General features: G+C 49.5%; 2 protein-coding genes and 1 pseudogene across 2 annotated transcripts; all 3 read right to left on the reverse strand.

Moving 5' to 3' along the window:
• Window positions 1–1,642: 1,642 nt before the first annotated feature.
• LOC109783182 (E3 ubiquitin-protein ligase SINA-like 10) lies at window positions 1,643–3,166 on the reverse strand. The gene is made up of 2 exons (XM_020341784.4): window positions 2,711–3,166; window positions 1,643–2,622 (listed from the first exon to the last, which is right to left on the reverse strand). The coding sequence occupies exons 1-2, from the start codon at window positions 2,933–2,935 to the stop codon at window positions 1,948–1,950; spliced, it is 900 nt and encodes a 299-aa protein (XP_020197373.1). The 5' UTR covers window positions 2,936–3,166; the 3' UTR covers window positions 1,643–1,947.
• Window positions 3,167–11,513: 8,347 nt separating this feature from the next.
• On the reverse strand, window positions 11,514–12,822 carry LOC109783186 (putative E3 ubiquitin-protein ligase SINA-like 6). Its single transcript, XM_020341785.3, has 2 exons — window positions 12,607–12,822; window positions 11,514–12,293 (listed from the first exon to the last, which is right to left on the reverse strand). Exons 1-2 carry the CDS (start codon window positions 12,820–12,822, stop codon window positions 11,565–11,567), a joined length of 945 nt encoding a protein of 314 aa, XP_020197374.1. The 3' UTR covers window positions 11,514–11,564.
• Window positions 12,823–13,391: 569 nt separating this feature from the next.
• Window positions 13,392–14,755, reverse strand: LOC109783184 (E3 ubiquitin-protein ligase SINA-like 4; annotated as a pseudogene).
• Window positions 14,756–16,712: the final 1,957 nt, after the last annotated feature.

Genomic DNA, 16,712 nt, shown 5'->3' on the forward strand with positions numbered 1-16,712 from the left:
ATCTCTCCGTCGTTCAACAGCCAGCGCTACAACCAAAGGCCCTGGGCTGCAATGGAGAATTGTTGGAGTCGTTGAAGCCGTGAAGGGGCTGCAATGGAGCGCCCTCGGAGCTGCAATGGAGCTTCACCAGAGCGCCGTCGGTGCTGCATTGAAGCTTTTTGCCGCGCTCGATGCTGCCGTGGAACATCGATGGCTACTGGTGCTGCGATGTAGCAGTAGCCAGTGCAATAATGAAACGGCGGCGGCGTATATGTGAGTGTCGCGAGGCGTTGTCGGGTGCATGCTGCAAGGCAGCACTGCGGGAGGCATCAGCGGTGCGCCGTCATGCTGCTGGGCGTGCTTGGAGTGTCACCTTGGGCGATGCATGGTGACGCATGGTGGTGCCTGCCTGCGCGAGGGAAGGTGTGCGGCGAGGGGAATTACGATCCGCGGGACACCAAGCGAACGGCCGTGATATACACAATCAGACGGTTATCAAGGCGGCTTATAATGGCAGGTTATCATCCGGCTTACGCCTAGCATCGGCCCCTAACTATTGCCACGAGCACACAGCCGCACACACACAATGCACGCACACCTACCACCTGACCCGACTGTGCGGACTCGACCTGACGCCTCTACGCTGGAGTCGACCTGGCGCATGCACGCCGGTCGCCACCGTGTCTGGGTCACGGCTTGTTCCCAACAGATGGTGCTCACCTCGATGATCGATCTGGTTCCCGAGCGCGCCCCGGCGTGCATGCAATGCATGCGGTGCAACCAGGAAGGAAGGAGGGAGGGCGGGAAGAGAAACGGCAGGAGCTAGAAGCTGGATGACGGCAACAGGCGACCCAAGTGATCGATTTTGTATTGTAGTGTAGCAATTGAGGAGGTGGAGGTAAATTGAATCGTGCAAATCCATCGAAGACGAGGCATGCATGGCGGGTGGTGCCGGAATTTGGGAGAAGGAGAAAGAAGTCGGTTTTTTGAGGGAGCTCATCGGCGGCGGGACTGGATGGTTCCTTTGGTCAAATCCGGCTCCTAGACCTCGATCGCCTAGCTAGGTCCACGAGGAGGAGGACGATGGCCATGCATGCTCCGTGGTCCGTGCTCGGTGCCACGATGTGCTTCCTCCGGCAGGATAATGTAGATTGTACGACGGGGAGACAAACACATCTTGTGCCCTCTACCAACTCATTTTTAAATACACGATGAATAATTTCGAGATACATAGTGAACAATTTTGCTTTTCAAAGAAGTGACTTGCTTATCAACATTGAGATGGACTCGTTCATTGGGGTATCTATGATCCAGAGCAAGGAAGTTGATAGATCAGTCTATGCACACATAGTTAAGGAAATTAAGTACTTGAGAGGGCTTCAACATTCTTGTATTACTCATATATCTCGTTCACAAAATAATGCTAGTCATAGGTTGGCTAGTTTTGCTAGAGTAGAGGACCATGATTTGGATTGGTTTTGGACGAACTGAAGTTAGTGCTCGAGCGTGCAATGAGATATTTTTGGACACCACTCATCTCTCTAAGTTTTCCATGACGACGGTGCATTAGTCATCAACCCATTGATTAAAAAAACACTCACAACCTTCAACACAGACAGAAAAGCAACTTCAAGTCTTCAACACAGACAGGAAAGCAACAACATTATAATTAGTCCCTTTTTTGCGAGGGAACATTATAATTAATCTTGATCAGACACGACATAAGAATTGTTGATCCCTGCTTCCATTCGAAAATGCAACCCAAAAGACATGCATCGCGTGCCTAGCAGTTCCTGACCTGACATTTTCATCTCTTGCTTCCATGCGAAAACCGCTACTCGATAATAAAACATGAGATCGATCATTTTTAGGATAATAAACTATAAAGCCAGTTCAGATGGATTACGATTGTACCACGGATCTTTCTTATAAGACAAGGTTATAATGAAACTTGGCGGCGTCGATGGATCAGAGCTTGTCGATGCGAACACCGAGGAAGAGGTCTTCGTTCTCGCTCCCAAAGTCCGGTGGCACCAGCAGGCACACCGGCGGCCCTCCACCGGAAAGATTGCCGCCGCCGCTGCTGCTCGGCACCGTGGACAGTCGACGAAACAAATTTTCCTCCGTGTTGCTGGCAACCTCAGCCCAGACCGTGGACCTGAAGCGGGGCGCCGCCGCCGCCGTGCCCTCCCGCACGCACACCACCGTGACAGCGGTGGCCTCCCCGAACTCGGAGAGGGTCACGAGGAACAGGCGCCGGTCGTTCCGCTCGACGAGGAGGTGCGTGCCGCCGCCGCGCCACGGAGTTGGCACGGCGATCCTGAACGGGCTCCCGTAACCGACCTCCGTGACGGGCCAGGAGTGGGCGGCGGCGATGTGGTCGAGGAGGGCCGGCGGGGAGGCCCACATGCTGCAGCCGTGGCCCGGGCAGTGGCAGGGCGCGAAGGCGCACTGCAGCGCGTGGTCGGCGGCCTCGTGGTACATGAGCTTCCTCCCGCAGCCGTCGGCCCTGTAGCAGCACGGCAGCTGCACGGCGCCCAGCGCGTCGTCCATGAAGGGGAAGGGGCTGTAGGCCGCTGGCGGGTCGCACGCCGTGCAGCGGTCGCCATGGCACCTGCCGCACACCCTGTGCCCGCCCTCGCACTGCACGCAATCACTCACAAATCAAGCTATTGTTCCACGACAGCCATGGTGATGGAGAAGAATCACAGAATAGCTAGGCGTCCATTACCTGGTGCACAGGAGGCCTGAGGGGAAGTTGGCATGCAAAGCAGAGATAGAAGAGTGGGTTCACCTCCGCGGCCACCCATGGAACCTGCATGGCTTCCTCCACAGTCGCCAGCGCGCCAGCGCCGCCTTGGCTCTCCTTCATCTCTAGCCGTTCCTGCTTCACCGCCGCCATGGGCTCCTCCTGCAACCTCGATTTCTTGTTGCTCGGCTCGCCGCCGTTCTCCATGGTTGGAGCACTCACTTGCAAGGTGGAAGTCAAAGCAGAAAATAGAGCACGGCTCAACTTATGCACGCAGCAGTACTGGAAGCCAAAGGGGTAGACGATGAAGATGTGATGTGTGAACACAGTAGAAAACACTTCGTGGGGACTTAATTCTTGATTGCTGCATACAATTACTATGCGCGTGCACCGGCGCTGTCAGCCAGCCCATCCAGTCGTAAGCATTAACTAGCTAGCGCGCAGCTCCAAATGCAGGCTTAACTCTTGTGAGCACACCACACTCCATGCGGATTCACTTCAAATACAAGGCTGCCTCTACTTCGAGCCTATCTTTGTGATAAAAAAATATGAGTCATGTATTTAAGAAAAATAAACCATTAGATACATGGCACACAAAATATATACTTCCGAGGCATATACAGGATATACAAATTGAGGAGATCGTTTCCATGTACAAAATGTCGTTGGCAACCTTTCCAAATGGCTAGCCAACCACCGGTATGAGCGCGTGACGGGCCCATGACATCAAAACAAGGAATATTTGTGAAGGGGCCCGATCGAATTTGAGGTGTTGCAACCCCGAAGCTCTGTTCTTGTACTCGATCGAGATTCCTTCATGACCGAAGAGATAATAAGACGGTTTATTCATTCATCTTAAAGAAATCTTTTTGCGGTGCCTCTTGTTTGCGATCTAACCACGATGTGTGATTAGTCCTCACATCCCACATACATGCTTCATATGGAATCCATGGTATGTTTATGCTATGAGTTGGTATTTTTGTCTCTTCTTAATCCTATGGCGCTGATACCCAATGCACCGAAGGTGCGCCAAAGAGGAGGCACATTGCAGGGCACATGGAAGGCTACATCGAAGACTGGTGACAATAGGGATTAGTATGGTAGTCCGATAAAATTCATTTAGGGGAGGGGGTAGGGAGATGATGTCGTCACAAATACGCGTGACTCCAAGCTTTGGTGCAAGTGAGAGGCGGCATAGTCCCAAGGACTCTGATCTTGGAAAAGGTGAGCAGTATACCAACGTCAAGGATCTGTGTGGGTCCGAGCTTGGTGATGGCGACGAGCGTCGTGACATCAGGGATTTGAATGACTTCCGAGTTTACAAAGGCATGCGGCGTCAAACATCGGTGTAACTCCAAGCTAGCGAAGGCAAGGGGCGCCACGACATCGACGAGCCTTTCACCTTTTGCAGGCAACGCTCTTTACATTACTTGTGTTTTACTTCGGCCGAAACTTGTTGAGGATTTAGCATCATCGATTCACGGCTTTACACTTGGTGAGGATTTACCACTGTACATTGCAATGTTGTTATAGTGAAAACAAAAGGTGATTAGTCGGCCTTATAGGGAAGCTTGGCGTACATTGATAATATTGACACCCCAATGTTTTTTTCTAATATTTTCAATCATCTTGATGGAGCACCGCCCATTCGTATGTTATGAAGGTGTCGAATGAGGTTTGTCGTAGAGTCAAGTTGTTCTCGGATTACTTCAACACCCTATCGAAACTTATATCTTCCTCGTCGTCGATCCAGGCCGTTCTCCATATTTGGAGTCAATTGTTTTAATTAATCGTACGACCTCTATCCAAACATGGATAGTCAACAAAAGTTTGATCGTACGATAATTATTCACACAACACTTACTTTTCTGGCATGCATATCTCTAGTTCGGTTAACCCGTCAGATGTTTTTAATAATAATAAAATGATTTTAATAGTTAAAGATGACAACATACTTTTTTTTTAAGTTTGACTAACAAGTAACTTAAATGTGTGTCATGCTTGAATTGTGAGACTCTTGGGAGAAGAGAGGGCATCATGGTGGCGTGGGGAAACGGCAAATCAATCAGCTGTCTCGGGTGGCAAAACTTCAATTTCTTTTGTCAGAATTCAGATTTGACCAACCGTTAATAACTTTCATTTATACTTGTATATGTTCCCAAAACGTCTAGACTCCTCTTTCCTAGAGCACGGCCGCCTCTTCTTCCCACATGACCGCATATACTCTCCCCCTCCTCTTCCGCTAGAGCGTACTGGCCGGACCGACGACGCAGGCAAGCCGGATTTTAGTCCGGGAGGAGGTGGAGGGAGCAAGCTTTCCCGCATCTCATCTGTTGCTGATTCGTCCTTGGTAGATAATTTCTTTGAGACTAAACCTGCATCCTTTCTTTATTTATTTACTCCCATTCTACCATTCAGTTTAAGTTAGCCTATCCTGTGACTCGGATCAGATTTGAAACTCTCTGAATTTATTTTATTTGTGTATGGCAATCACATTTTTTTGTTTGTCTTTTTGCATAAAGTGCATAGCAAGAAGTTGACAGCCGCATTTACACAGTAAAATTGATCGGACTTGTCGGAACCAAACTAGGGCCTAGCATTCGCGGAATCAAACATTCTAGAATCTACTAGAGACTAAATTATGAGAATGTTTGTCATTAGCTGTATGAAAATCGTGTCAATAGATTTATCTTTGATGGTTCATGCTGTTCTTATATGTTCTTTTGCACTAAGACTGTGACGCCCGGGTAATTAAGCTACAGTAATCCCACGCTAATAGTGCCACGTTACCTCCGTTACTGTTGCTAATCTATCGTTAGATCAAAACCGGTCCAAAATTCAAATTAAAAATTTGATAAATAATAAAAGTTTTCAAACATTAAAATAAAAATGTTCGGTTTCTACTAAATATTACATAGATAATTATGATGTAGAAGACACAGTTTTATAAAATGCATAAATATTTTAAATTAAATTAAAACAGAAGAGAAAATAAATAAAAGGAAGAAAATACAAAAGAGAAAAACAAAAGACCAAAAAAAATAGAAGAGAAACCACCACCCCGGGCTTCGGCCCAGCTGACCACAGGCCCAACTGGGCCAACCCACCAGGCCCAGCCGGCCACTCCCCCCACTCCCTCTTATCCACTCCCCCCTGCAAACCCTAACCCACTACCCCCACTTCCCCCACTCCCCCTCGTCAGCCCCCCCACCTCCCGATCCGATCCGAATCGGCGAAGGGGATCGAGGCCGCCCCCTCGCCCGTCGTCGTTGGACACGCCGCCCGGAGCCCGCGCTCCCTCGCCGGCCAGCTCCCTCTCCGGCGCCGTCGTCCCCGTCACCCTCCTTGCGCACCGCTGCCACGATCCCTACGCCCCCTCCCTCGTGAGCACGCCCCGCACCCCTCCTCCTCTCTCCCCTGTCCCTGCTCACCGCGCCCGTTGCCGCTGACCCGCGCCCGAGCTCGCGCCCGCCTCGCCGCGCCCGTGCGCGTCCTGCACCCGCGCTCGCGGCGCCTCACCCGCGCGGCCGCGCTCCGCTGCCGCCCGCTTCTCCTGTTGTAGCAGCGCCCCTGCATCGCGGTCGCCGCGCTCGACCGCGCGCCCCGCGCGTCCAGGCGACGCGCCCAGTCGTGCCTCTTCCTCCCCGCTCACCGCTGCGACTGCTGCCGCCGGCAGCTCGCCCACGGCCGTCCCGCTCCGCCTGCGCCTCCGCCGCCGCCCGCGCGCCGCCCCGCTCTGCCATGGCCTCTGCCTTACACCTCCCCGTCCGGCCGTGCGCTGCGCCGCTCCCCTCGCCGCCTGCGCCGCGCTCCTCGCCGGCGTTTGCCACTGGCCTCGCCTCGCTTCCCCTCGCTCGGGCGACAGCCGAGACCCGGCGCCCGCTAGCGCCTATAACTGCTAAGGCCCCTCTGGGCCAATGACACGGGGCCCCACCCCATAGAACGGTTTTATAAAAAAATAAAAATAAATAAATATATATATATATATTAAAAATAAATATATAAATAAAGAATTAATTAACTTAATTAATTTTAATTAAACTAATCAAATAACTAAACTAATTAAACTGTTAGTTAATTAATTAATCAGTCAATGACAGTGGGGCCCACCTCTAATTAATCCTGATTAGGTTAATTAATATGTGTCACTGACCAGTCAACCCCTGTTGACTGTTGACATCAGCATGACATCATGTTGATGTCATAAATCCAATTTTTGAATTAAATTAAATAAGTAATTAAATCCAGAAATTAATAAATTCTTTAGAAAATCTTATAAAATAAACCGTAGCCCAGATGTAAAAACTTTGTACATGAAAGTTGCTCAGAACGACGAGACGAATCCGGATACGCAACCCGTTCGTCCGCCACACCTCCCTAACATAGCAAACACCGGGAACACTTTCCCGGATGTTTCCCCCCTTTACCGGTATCACCTAGTACCGCGTTAGGTCACCTCTAGCACCGCGTATTGCCATGTTACGCTTTGTGATGCTTTGATTGCTCTGTTATTTATTGTGTTCCCCCTCCGTTACTTCTTTCCGGTAGACCCCGAGGCTGCCGACGACCCCCAGTTCGACTACGGTGTTGACGACCCGTCCTTCTTGCCAGAGCAACCAGGCAAGCCCCCCCCCCTTGATTACCAGATATCGCCTATTCTTGTCTATACTGCTTGCATTAGAAGAGTGTAGCATGTTACTGCTTTCGGTTAATCGTATTCTGCTGCATAGCCTATCATTGTTGCTACAGTTGTTACCCTTACCTGCTATCCTACTGCTTAGTATAGGATGTTAGTGTTCCATCAGTGGCCCTACACTCTTGTCCGTCTGCCATGCTATACTACTGGGCCGTGATCACTTCGGGAGGTGATCACGGGTATATACTATATACTTTATATACATGACTCATGTGGTGACTAAAGTCGGGTCAGCTCGTTGAGTACCCGCAAATGATTCTGATGAGGGGGCTGAAAGGACAGGTGGCTCCATCCCGGTAGAGGTGGGCCTGGGTTCCTGACGGCCCCCGACTGTTACTTTGTGGCGGAGCAACAGGGCAGGTTGAGACCACCTAGGAGAGAGGTGGGCCTGGCCCTGGTCGGCGTCCGCGGATACTTAAAAATAACACGCTTAACGAGTTCTTGGTATTTGATCTGAGTCTGGCCATTTGGTCTATACGCACTAACCAACTACGCGGGAGCAATTATAGGCACTCGACGTCGTGGTATCAGCCGAAGCCTTCGTGACGTCAGCGACTGAGCGGCGCGTGCCGGATTGGACTGGAACGCCTGCTAGGCTAGGTCTGCTTCTGGCCGCCCTCGCAACGTGCAGGTGTGCAATGGGCGATGGGCCTAGACCCCTGCGCCATAGGATTTAGACCGGCGTGCTGACCTCTCTATTGTGCCTAGGTGGGGCTGCGACGTGTTGATCTTCCGAGGCCGGGCATGACCCAGGAAAGTGTGTCCGGCCAAATGGGATCGAGCGTGTTGGGTTATGTGGTGCACCCCTGCAGGGAAGTTTATCTATTCGAATAGCCGTGTCCCTCGGTAAAAGGACGACCCGGAGTTGTACCTTGACCTTATGACAACTAGAACCGGATACTTAATAAAACACACCCTTCCAAGTGCCAGATACCACCCGGTGATTGCTCTCTCACAGGTCGACGAGGAGAGGATCGTTGGGTTAGGATTATGCTATGCGATGATACTTGGTGAACTTACCATCTACTCTCTTCTACATGCTGCAAGATGGAGGTGGCCTGAAGCGTAGTCTTCGACAGGATTAGCTATCCCCCTCTTATTCTGGCATTCTGCAGTTCAGTCCACCGATATGGCCCATTTACACATATACCCATGCATATGTAGTGTAGCTCCTTGCTTGCGAGTACTTTGGATGAGTACTCACGGTTGCTTTTCTCCCTCTTTTCCCCCTTTCCCTTCTACCTGGTTGTCGCAACCAGATGCCGGAGCCTAGGAGCCAGACGCCACCATCGACGACGACTCCTACTACACTGGAGGTGCCTACTACTACGTGCAGGCCGCTGACAACGACCAGGAGTGGTTTAGGAGGATCTCAGGCAGGAGGCCTGCGCCTCTTTCGATCTGTATCCCAGTTTGTGCTAGCCTTCTTAAGGCAAACTTGTTTAACTTATGTCTGTACTCAAATATTGTTGTTTTTGCTGACTCGTCTATGATCGAGCACTTGTATTCGAGCCCTCGAGGCCCCTAGCTTGTATTATGATGCTTGTATGACTTATTTATGTTTTAGAGTTGTGTTGTGATATCTTCCCGTGAGTCCCTGATCTTGATCGTACACGTTTGCGTGCATGATTAGGGTACGGTCAAATCGGGGGCGTCACAAAGACACTTCATGGTAGAAGGCAGCTAAGTTAGATGTATGTGCTTAGTTGCTTACCTTTAATATGCTATGCGTTATTATCTCAATTTATTACTCATACATTTTTTTTTACCTATTTCAGCTGCACAATGACAATAATAGACTTTATAAACGTGATTGATGATATCATTGACTTGAGCACCGACGAGGAGAATGTTGAACAGGATGAAATCCCGACTCAGCCCCCGGCGACGATGCTTGATAGGCAGGAGGTGTTTGTCGAAGCTGGTGATGGAAGGCAAGAGGCTGCCGAGTCCGGAAATACTATTCAAGCTACCACATGGTCCATGTTTAAGGAGAAAGGGCCTCTGGATACAACTGCAAACCAGAATTGCACTTCAATGACAGTACCACTCCCAAGTAACTACTTTCTTCGCTATCCCATTTTATGTTAAAAAACCTCGTGTGTTTATCATGAAAATAGTACACATATCAAACAATCATTGCAATGTCGATCTCTGTTTTCAATTAACAGTGGCACCATGATAGAGATATAAAGTTGTTATATCACTGCAGGCCCTGCTTCGGCCGCTCCGGAGGCTCATCCCTCATCACAGCCGAACCAGACTGAAGAAGGGTCCTCTACTCAGTCCAGAGATACTATGACAGGTACCACTGCAACACCGTCCTCAGTTGCAGAGAAAGGGCCTCTTGATGCCACTGCAACACAGAATTTTCCTCCAACATCAGTGCCATTCCCAAGTAATTACACTCTTCTCTATCACACTGTTTCTTAAGTTGTGTGCTTATCATGAAAATGTTCCATATCAACCAATCATTGCAACATCGATCCCTCTTTTGAATTAACAGACAACCTGATAGAGATAAGTGGTTATCGCTGCAGGTCCCACTTTCACGACTCCAAAGGGTCTGACATTTGAAGGAGATAATGGAAGGCTGCTAGGGATGTATGGGAGACGTCCTAGGAAGAAGAAGAACTACCATACCAAAACCCCTAGGAGAAGTCCTAGGTTCGAAGATAAGCATAAGTGTAATAAAAGGCTGTTGTAGAGCTGCGAGTCGATCGCAAAAGGCCCCCCATGCTAGAGCCAGCAGAAGAATCAACTGCCTCAGCAAGCAATTCAGAATTTTCAGAAACCTTCTCTGCCTGCACCCCCAACTAGCGTAATAAAATCTCTCTCTGCTGCTTCCAGTTAAATGTCACAAAAAGATTGCGAACCTGTTTTGAATGCGCATTATCAAGTGGTATTTTAAATAAATTTGGGAAATGCACTCTGTTTTTGCAGTTTGGGACTTGAGAAACTAAGTAGTAGCTGCAATGTAACCAACAGGTTGGATGTTGGACTGAATTTGTGAGGCCCACAGCATTGTGAAAAAATTCAAAAATAATCTTATGGTTTGGTGTGTGAAAGCTACATTTTACTTGTGTTCACAGTTGAATTACAAAATAAATCAAAGCTTATATCTGACGCTATGCTAGACACAACTGTTGTTGATCTTCTTTTTTCCTTCAAAAAGGGGATACCTGGGGCCTCTGCATTATGTGATGCACACAACCATTTTATTAAACATAAAAGCTCCAAATCACGGAGTACCAAAAGGTTTACATCAAAACACACCAGGATTTATGTGAGCCATGAATGCAAACTTTGAAAGAAGCATGATCCTCTGTCCCCAGTTTGATACACAATAACACACAACTTGACCCATCTCTGAGACGGGGGAAAATTCTTTGAAATGTGATTTTGTCCAGATTGTCATCTTCGGTTTGAACTTGAAGGTTCTTTGAGCATCAGGTCCAGCTTGCTCACAGAGAAAAGGGAGAGAATGATCTTAGGTACAACAATGAAAAAAATGATGTTAGTTTTTGAGAAGGATACATTTACATAATCTTTTCATGCCAGTCGGAGAAAATGATTTATAGAAGCTCCTTTCACGTGAACAAAATATTGAAGAATCTGAACATGAACAATATGATTCACAAAATGTATAATTTGCCATACATACTCTGCTGCAGGTTATAAAGAACAGAATAAATTCAGGTGCAGGATCTTCGGATTAATTACAATTGGTTGCACTTCACTCAGATCAAATACAAACCAGTAACTGCGTTACTAGTAGTACTACTATTTAGGCCATTTGTTCAGAACAACGAGTGAAGCATTTACCCTCGCTTAGCTACATGTTACTGCTACCGTACCATTGCTTAGCTGCGTTACTACTAAGTCAAACTGATCTAGTACTGATATTGCCTAAACAGCTTAACCATCAGATGCCAGAATAATCATACATTCATACTAATCATCCATCTCTGCTCCTTAGTTGCATTACTACTGAACTTGCTACCATAATCTTGATTGATTAGGTTGATTAGCTTGCACATGTGTGGTTTAGCCTCTAGTCATACATTCATACTAATCATCTAACTTAGCTACACTAATCATACTAATGGTCCATAACATGAAGGAGATAAACAACATACTTCACTGCATCCTCCTCGGCGCCCTGGCCTGCGGTGTAGTTGACTTGGGAGCGGCGGCGGCAGGTGGGATCAGATCGATGCGGACGCTGAGGGTGAGCGTGTCGCCGGAGAGCAGCTCCTGGGGCACCACCAAGAACATCCCCTGGCCCAACGCCGGCGCGCACGTGGACAGCGCATTGCTGATCACCGGCGAGGTCATGAGAACTAGGTCGTAGTCCTTGTCGCCGCTACGGTGCTCAATGGAGAGCTTGCACCAGAACCGGGGCCCCGTCTCAGCCTCACCGTCTGGCCTGAGGCACATCAGTGACACGACGGTGCCCGGACCGAGCGGGCGGAGGGAGACGAGGAACACGCAGCGGTCCTCCTCCCCGACAAGCAGGTGCCAGCCGTGCGACAGGGAGAAGCTCAGGCTCCAAGACCGGCCATAGCGGACCATGACGGCGGGGCGCTGGTGATCGGCGGCGAAGTGGTCGACCAGCATTGCGCGGGAGCCCACGAAGGCGCATGCGGACTCCGGGCAGGTGCAGGGCGCGCACTGGCACACGCGCTGGTGGTCCGCGGCCTCGTGGAACACCACGTAGCGCTCGCAGCCGAACGCCTTGTAGGGGCATGGCACCTTGGCGGCGCCGACCACCTTGTCCAGCTGGCCGCAGTGGGTGTTGGCACGGCTGCAGACGGCGCGGTGCCCGGCACGGCAGTAGTAGCACACCACGTGCCCTACGGCATCGCACTGCCACAGTAAACGCAACAACACCCAAGTCATCAGCTTCTCACTTGAAAGTTTGTTTTCAGAAAAGGAGGACAGCGAGTTCGGTGTCTGCATCATTGTGATGCACACAACACAAATGTATGCATGCTTTTTAAATTTCACTTGCAAGATGATAGATGGAGAGGATGAAAAATATCTTCCATCCACTTGAAAATAAAATAAATGTGTGATCTTCCCAAAATCTCAAAGAAATCCTCTCAAAAAGAGATAGAAAGAGGTTTTTTTTTTGTTCTTTCAAAAAATATGGCCGCTTTGGTGTGAGAGGAGAGATCACCTTGAACACCGGGGGCTTGAGGGGGAGAAGGCAGCCCTGGCAATGGAGGAGTGTCACGTCCATCCTCACGTCGATCTGTGTCGGTGCCATGGATTCCGCCGCCACCAACGCATCCCCTGCTTCACCTTCGTCTTGCATCGTTGCCTCCCCTTTCTCCGACTCCGACTTCACCTCCTCGGCACTCGCCCTCTTGCCACGACTCTCCCCTTTCTTCATTGTTATTTCTGGTCGCAATGTGTGTTTTAGTGGGGAAATAATGGAAGAGAAGGGAGGGTGAAGACCCAAGAGGAAAACTGGGGCGGCCATTGCAGCAATGTTGGAGCCAGCAGAGCATACCCGAAAAGGAAAGATAGCTGCCAATAATTTTAGCATGCCGATAATGTTCGTTTTGACTGTTCAAAGAACTGATCTTTAACGTATTGCTATGTAGGTGGAGTTTTTATTTGGGATAATATAACTTGGGTTCCACTTCAGTACACCCCCTCTAATGCCTCTTCGGACGAGAGGGTATGATGGTCCAGTTAAAATGTAATTATTGCTTTACAAAACTCACAATATGGGATATGATCTTGCTAAATTTAGCAGATGTAATGTGGCCTGACAAATTGTGTTCTTAGTCATAGAACTTGTCGTGCCGGAACAATATAGTTCACAAACATATCATTCACCAAACCACACAACTAATCTAATTTAGTCGAACTCGGTCAAGTTGAACAGTGGTGGCGGCGAGATTGACATGCGGGTCAGACTATGGTGATCTTCTCAATGCGAACGTGGAGGGACAATTTCTTAACAAACATATAATCAGCATATTTTTGGTTTACATGCTACCCAAAGATCCATCCAACAGCCACAAGATACCTCTTCCATGTACTAACATGTGGGAACTAACAAGTACTCATCTGATGTTTTCACACAAAAAAAAGTACTCATCTGATGTTGGACGAATTGACGCATGCTACCAAAATCCATCATCGGTTAAGCTAAATTAAACCAAACTAGACTAAACCTTACCAGTATTAACATCAGTAGAACCCTAGGCATATCAGAATCATTCAGGAGGTGATCTTGTCAATGCGAACATGGAGGGACACCCTCCTGGACGGGCCAGCCCCGGCAAGCAGCTTGTGTGGCACCGTCAAGAAGGTCAGCTCCTCCACGGCGACGGTGCCGGGCTCCTTGCTGCTCGTCACCTGGATTTCCGTTCGGACCGTGTCGGTCCTGTCGTTGCCTGCCGACGGCGGCCCGTTCGCCCACACCTTGGTCACGTAGTGCGGCGGCGGGGACGCCCCCGCCCTGATGCACACCACCGACAAGGCGATGAGCACGCCCAGGCCGAGCGAGCCGCCGACCACGAGGAACGCGCGGTCGTCCTCCTCCGCGAACAGCAGGCGGCGCCGCTCGGACACGGGCATCTCGAGCTGGAGCACCTTGCCGTACTGAACCGCGTGCACCGGCATGGAGCGCCGGCGGCGGGCCTTCGAAGCCGCAGCCGGGCACCGGGCACTTGCAAGGCGCGAGCGGGCACGCGTTCTTGTGGTCGTCGAGCTTGTGGTAGGTGACCTGGCGGCCGCAGCCGTGGTGGTCGCACTTCATCCTGGCCGAGGAGACGAAGGCGTCCACAAAGGGGCAGCCGTGGAAGTCGCCGCCATGGTCGCACCTTTGGCACTGTTTCCAGGGGAGCTTCGCGACGCAGCTGCCGCAAGCCAGGTGCCCGCCTTTGCACTAGACAGATCGAAGGAAATAAGAAAATACTAAAATCCGTGCGTTCAGCTGCTGCTAGATTCGATTCAGTTCATGGGATGTTGAGTAGCCAAAGAAATTGCTCTACTACTACACCAACCTGGAAGACGGGAGGCTTGAAGGGGGAGGAGCAGATGGGGCAGTCAAGCATGTTGGCTTCAATCCTCACGGTGGCCTCCGTCCTCCTCGTGCCGTGTCCCGACGCCTCCGCGATTGCGCCGCCGCCACCTCCTCTTCCTTGGGCTCCTTCATTATGCACAACGATCTCTTGCTTCACCGGGACATTGAGATTGGGCAGCTCCATCTCCATCTCCATGGCCGAACTAGCAGCCTGCGTTCGCCTGGAACGAACCTCTCTCTCTCTCTCCCTCTGGTGTCTCTGGTGAACGGCTGGAGAAGAGAAGACCAGAGGAGGAAGGGTGAGACTCTGAGAGAGACAGCAAGCGCACGGCACAGTAAAGGAGCAAGCAGCTGAGTTAATGTGACACCCAAAGTTGCAACAGTCAAAGAGCAAAACGAACCACCATAAATTTGGTGTAGCCTATTTGGTGCTTGGCAGGTGGGGAACATACTACAGTGATGATGATCAGACGGTGGTGTTTGGTTGTCTAGTCCTAGGACTTTTTCTAGTCCCTAGGATTTTTTCAAAAAGACTCTCAAAAAGGTGCTTCTAAGGACTTTTAGTAAAAAGTCTCAAAAAAAGTCTCCCTATTTAATTTGCTAGGGACTTTTAGAGACTTTTTTTAATCCCAATACAAAAAAGCCCTGGAACCAAACACCCCTAAAGAGTTTTAATCTCAAGCCGAAGCTCTATACTCCCTCTTTGTAATAATGTACTAGTACGCGTACATTTTTATTAACAATCAAACTTTGTAAATTTAGTTTTCAGAGCCAATTATTTATAACTGTAATACCAAATATAAAGTATAAAACTGCATCTTATAATAAATCTAATCATATAATCTTGGCATTCTAGATGTAGATGTTTTTTCTCCTTAAATTTGGACAAAGTTTATGAGATTTGAAATTTCAGAAAAACAAAGCACAACATAATGAAATAGAGAGGGTACTATAGTTTCTCTGCTCGTAGTATTAACTAGATGCGAGATAGTTTGCAACACATTTTGGTGAGATTCCTTGTATGAAACATGAATGTTTTGAGTAATAATATAAGAGCTAGAATTGAAAATATGTTTGATTTTTGTATAGTTGCATAATATTTATTAAATATAAATATCACAATAGAATGGAAATTCCCATGCATATTTGCATGTTGAGGTGAGTCTTTTCCCGTGCATGTTGCATGATGTGGCATGCTTGCAAGTTTAGAGAACGAAAACACTAACGCCCACACGTGTGGGCGTTAGCCAACTCGCCCACACGCCTCGATCGCCACCCAATGCCTTTTGCACGAATCTTGGCACGAGAGGGCTGATTTTGTGTGCCAAGTAGGACAACTCGCGTGTGTGGCGTATGAGGGAGTTCGCCCGCACGCTGTTTTCCCTCCGAGGTCAGCGGTTGCGACTCGCGGCGTGCGGTGGAACTGCCGTCGCGCCCGCACGCCCCGCACGACTTCTGTCCCCCATCTCCCATGACTGCCCATTTTCCCACTCTCCGACACCCAAGTTGTCATTTGCCATGTTTTTTGCAGGTTACATGGCAACCGCCCTATCCGTGATTGTAAGCAGATGGCAACTCTCTTTTACCCCGAACATGTTATTGTTGCCACGTCTGTTTTTGTAGCGCTACATGGCAACTGTCTAGTGTTAGTAGGTGGCAACTCCTAAAGATACCACCGTAGTCCACATGCCCGTCTCCTCTCCCACACACCAAAAGCTATCAGTTGCCATGTGTTTTTGTAGGGTACATGGCAACTGCCCTAGTGTGCTTGTAAGCAGATGGCAACTCTTTTTTACCCCGGACATGTTTTTTGCCATGTTTTGTAGTGCTACATGGAAACTGTCTAGTGTTAGTAGGTGGCAACTCCTAAAGTTTTCAAATCATGGCAACTGTAGTAGACTAGACCATACATGGCAACAGCTGCAGTTGCCCAAAAATGGCATCCGACACTTGACCTGAGATGGCAACTGCAGTTGAGCAACCATGGCAACTGTAGTTGTCCGACATGGCAACTGTAGTTCAGCGACATGGCAACTGCAGTTGTCCGACATGGCAACTGCAGTTCAGCGACATGGCAACTGGAGTTACACGTACATGGAAGAGGGTCCGGACCATAGAAATCGCGGCGGGACGCGTGGTTACTGCCACGCGGGGCGTGTGGCTCGCAGGCGGGGAGGGGCGACGGCCGAGACGGGTCGTGCGGGCCGCGTGGTCGCTCGCCCGGACGTGCTCATGCGGGCGAT

Source organism: Aegilops tauschii, chromosome 7 (genome assembly GCF_002575655.3).
Source record: "Aegilops tauschii subsp. strangulata cultivar AL8/78 chromosome 7, Aet v6.0, whole genome shotgun sequence".
Lineage (NCBI taxonomy): Eukaryota > Viridiplantae > Streptophyta > Magnoliopsida > Poales > Poaceae > Aegilops > Aegilops tauschii.